Source organism: Otolemur garnettii, unplaced genomic scaffold (assembly GCF_000181295.1).
Source record: "Otolemur garnettii isolate 467f Iridium unplaced genomic scaffold, OtoGar3 scaffold00099, whole genome shotgun sequence".
NCBI classification, from domain to species: domain Eukaryota; kingdom Metazoa; phylum Chordata; class Mammalia; order Primates; family Galagidae; genus Otolemur; species Otolemur garnettii.
Window position 1 is genome coordinate 5,251,169 of NW_003852494.1, and position 4,612 is coordinate 5,255,780.

The following is a 4,612-nucleotide window of genomic DNA, read 5'->3' on the forward strand; positions in this document are numbered from 1 at the left end:
GATGCCCAGTATGGCCAATTTGGGGTACATTATAATAAATTCAGAAAGATTTTATATACATATATGTACATTACACACACACACACACATTTCATGTTTTCCAGTCAGCTGCAGCCACTATTCTTGCTGAGGCTCTTGCAAGTTTTACAGACATGGGTTGCTTTGCACAGTCAAGTTAAAAATAAAAATTATCTAAAAATTCATCGTTAAAAAACGATGAAAAGCCCTACCAAGTCGGGGCAGGCTTCCGGGAGGACTCAGCGACCAGGAACCTGCCCGGCGCTCGCTGCCCAGGTTGGTGGCGGGGCCTGGTGCTGGGGGCGTGGCTCGGCGTGGGCAGGGCCGTCGCGCCTTTGCGCGCGGGGCGGGGCAGGTGGCGCAGCGGCGGCAGCGGCAGCGGCGGCAGCGGCCGTGGGCAAAGGTTCGGCGCGCGACCCTGGAGCGCGCCAACGCTGGCCCTGCCTGAGTCCGAGGCGGCCCTGCGCGCGGCCCTCTTCCCGCACCGCTACTCCGTACCCCGCTGGTCGGGCATGGGTCCGCGCTTCTCACCGGGGCCCCGGGCCCGGGCCGGGCTTCTGCCGCTGTCTCTGCCGCTGTTGCTGCTGCTGCTGCTTGGGCTGCTGGCCCCAGGCGCGCAGGGGGCGCGGGGCCGTGGCGGCACGGAGAAGAACAGCTATCGCCGCACGGTCAACACCTTCTCGCAGAGCGTCAGCAGCCTGTTCGGAGAGGACAACGTGCGCGCCGCTCAGAAGGTGGGCGCCAGGCCCGTGCCCGCGGTCACCTTGTCCTGGGCACCGCGCACCTGGCGCCGGGGACCGGCCTGGGTTGAGCACGGCTTGGGGGCTGCCGGCCCTTCCCCGGGCTCGGGAAGAGGGGGGCCCTGGCCGGGGGGAGGGGAGCCCGTTCCGGCGCAGGGCCTTGGGGAGCACTATCCAGCTCGCCACACTTCTCCTTAGACCTTGCCCCTGAGGGCGGTGCGGGAGCCTCCCGGGGCAGTGCTGACACCCGCCGAGCCTCTCATTCATTCATTCACCACGTTTGAATGGGTACCTACTGTGAGCCAGGCGGCGTGCCCGCTGCCCAGGCGGCGCCCGGGCTGCCGACGCTTGCGTCCCTGTCCCCACGCTGCTGCGCTCTCCTCAGCACCCCCGGATTTGTCCTAGCCTGGCTACCCGACATACTCCCTGTAGCCCCTTGGGCCCTCCTCCTTCTGCCTTGAAAATACTTAGGCTTGTTTTTACCATACACGAGAAGGAAGGGAGCCATGCGATCTACTCTATTGCGTTGTTAGTCTGAGCACCTACTATGTGAGGGGCCTTTCACTTAGAGCCTTTTGTTTGTTTGGGGGGCAGTCTACGAGCCTGCAGCCCCCAGGGAATGGTGTTGAATTTTAGGACGAGCGCGGGGAGTTTTCTCCTTCCTACTTCGCCCTCTGGAGCTGGGTGGAACAGGTGCACTACTCTGGGCCAGAATCCCACCCACCCCCACCCCCCCAAGCTCCTGAGAAAGGGGAAGTGAATTGGGGGGGACAGCTGCACGTGGTCATGTCATTCCCTTGCTATTCACCCTGTTAATTTCTTCCTTGGCTTTTAGCTGTGGGGTTTGGGGTGGAGAAAAGCTTGGGTTCATCCTGGAGCTCTACCTTGTACAAGCAGAATGGCTTTAGGCAAGTGGCTTCACTTCTTTGGGCCTCAGTTTCTTTATCTGTCAAATGGAGATGGTAATACTACTCTCTTCATTATGAGTTTGTAATTATTAATTGTAGGTACCTTCCTGGCCCAGAATCATAGCGAAAAATTAGTGTCTATTGCTGTTGTTATTTTCTGCCCAGGGTATAAATCAACTTTGCTTAGCCATGCTGGGGGACTTACAGGGTTAAAAAAAAAAAAGTTTTCTGGTCCTTGAGGTGAGGCAGAATAAAAGAACATTAAGAAGTTGGTTTGGTGGTAGTGGAGAGAGAGGGGAGCTAAATATCTGACTGCCAAAAGGTTGCCTTGAGTCCACCTGGGCATTAAGAGTGTGAAGAAAGGGAGTCTGCATGCACCTTCCTCTTGCTGCCATGTCTAAGCCATCGGAAGGCAGAAATCATTTGCAAAAAGAAGTCTGTCTTTGTCTCCCTGGGTAAGCACAAGGAACCTCATGGCTCAGGTTGTAGTGGTTTCATGGGACAACATAAGGTCAACAAACATGAACTACGAAATGGATATCTAAAGATTTTTACCTCTGGGTTGGTATTAATAAGAGAAAAATGTGAGAATCTAGGGGTCAGAGCTCTTTCTGGGGTAAACCAGAGTCTGTGCCTTCAACAGAAATGGTGATAATTAGTAACTTCTGTAATTTAATGCTTAACATGTGCCAGATGCTTTTGTAGATAAAGCTCATTGAATCCTTAGAGTAATCCTATGAGGTAGGTACTGTTACTGTTTCCATTTTATAGATGAAGAAACTGAGGCACAGAGTGGTACAGTGGCCTCAGTTCAGACTGAGTGGCAGAATTGGGATTTGACCCCAGGCAGAGTGGGTGAGGATCCCATGTTTATACTTCCCATGGGTTATCTAGCTTCATGGCCTCTTCTCTGTTCCCCTAGTTGGTGCAACATCTGGAATGAGCTGACCTGACTTATTTCCTGTCAAGTGAAGCCCAGACCAGCCAGGCTTGAGGATATTGTTTTGTTAATTTTAATTAAAGGAAAACTGGGTCTGCTAGCAAGTGTAGTTTTCAGCATGTCTGGGTTTACTCATTAGAGCCAGGCCTGCTTTGTGGGTTGTGAAGTTTGATGGTATTTTTAAAAGAACACCCCATATTCTAATCTGAGACTTGTCTGAAATAAACCAATGACCTTTCTAGTTAGTTCTCAACCTTACTAATGTCATGGCCCTTGAATACAGTTCCTGTGGGTCGCGACCCACAGGTTGAGAACTGCTGAGTTAGAGCATGGAACCCACTGTCCAACAGACCTGGGTTTGAATCCACGCTCAGCTTCCCACTCTGTTACTCAGGTCAGTTGCTTTACCTCTCTGTGTCTCATTTGTGCAGAAGAGATAAAGGGGGGGAGTTGCAGGTGGCAGGTTGGGTTGTACAATACCAACCACTGAATAAGCATTTAGTAAACAGTAGAATACTTATGTACAAGAGGGTTTGGTCTGCTAGAAGAGTGATAGACCCATTCATTTAAAAATTATTATTTTTTTCAGAAGCAATAGAGCAATTGTTTATTGAAGATAGATAGGAAGTCTTCCAATACAATGGAAGGGGTCCCAAACGGGCTGCCCCATTTAAAAATTATTAAGCAACTCACACATGAGTGTTCATAACAACCTTTTTTATAATAGCTAAAAAGTGGAAATGTCCCAAATGGCTATCCACTGATGAAAGGATAAACAAAGCATGGTCTATCTGTGTAGTGGACTATGACGCAGCCATGAAAAGGAATGAAGTACTGGTATGTGCTGCAACGTGGATGGACCTTGGGAAAAAATGAAAAAAGACAGACACAAAAGGCCACATGTTACATGATCCCATTTACAGGAAACCAAATGTCCTGAATAAGATTCATAGGGACGGAAAGCAGCTTGATGTGGTTGCTGGGGGCTGGAGGGGCCAATGGGGGCATTACTGGTTAATTGATGTAGGGTGTCTTTTTGGGGTGATGAAAAAGTTGGAAACTAGATAGTGATGACGGTTGCACAACCTTGTGAAGTTGGTAATGCCATTGGGTTGTACACTTTCAAGGAGTCATCTTTATGCAATGTGTATTTTATCACAATTAAAAAAATATTAAACACCTCCTGGATGTGGAGTATAAGCCTACAGCAAAAGATCCCACTCAGGGAGCTTTCAAGGCGGGGTGGCAGTGAGGGGACGTGTCATATATAAGTGGAAAGTAAGTAAAACAAGGTTATTTCAGAGTGATAGTGCTGTGAAGGAAGTAAAGGCGGGTGATGTAGTAATACTGGTGGGTTCAGTATGTCACTGGTGCTGTTCTAAGAGAGGTTCTGTCACTAATGTAATCACCCCTATTTTGCAGATAAGGAAATGGAGGTATAGAAAAGTGGCATCTCTTGCCCACAGTTGAGCTGATCAGCCTTGGGGAGCTAGCAGCACCCACACTTGACCTCTGCAGAGTTGAAAGAAACTGGAATAGAGCAGCCAGTGATGTGGGCTGGCCTTGAGTGAGAAGGAGCTGGCCAGGGGAAGGCCATTCCAGGTCTCTTGTACAATCAATTTTAGAATATTTTCATCACCCCAGAAAGAAACTCTATATCTGTTAGCAAACATTCCCTGTTTTCCCTCAGCCCCTATCTTCAGCACTAGGCAACCACCAGTCTAGCTTCTATCTTCATGGATTTGCCTTGTCTGGATACTTCATGTAAATGGAATCATATGATGTGGTCCTTAGTGACTGGCTTCTTTTTTTTGAGACAGAATCTCACTGTGTTGCCCTTGGTAGAGTGCTGTGACGTCACAGCTCACAGCAACCTCAAACTCTTGGGCTCCATCAATTCTCTTGCCTCAGTCTCCCAAGTAGCTGGGACTATAGGCGCCTGCCACAATGCCTGGCCATTTTTTTGTAGCAGCGTCATTGTTGTTTTGGCGGGTCCGGGCTGGGGA

General features: G+C 49.9%; 1 protein-coding gene across 1 annotated transcript in view; it reads left to right on the forward strand.

Moving 5' to 3' along the window:
• The first annotated feature begins 411 nt into the window (after positions 1-411).
• BRI3BP (BRI3 binding protein) overlaps positions 412-4,612 on the forward strand; it is a 19,462-nt gene continuing 15,261 nt past the window's right edge. Inside the window, exon 1 of the mRNA XM_003796040.3 lies at positions 412-752. Within this exon, the coding sequence (XP_003796088.1) occupies positions 531-752 (222 nt within the window). The 5' untranslated portion in view covers positions 412-530. The remainder of the gene's footprint in view (positions 753-4,612) is intronic.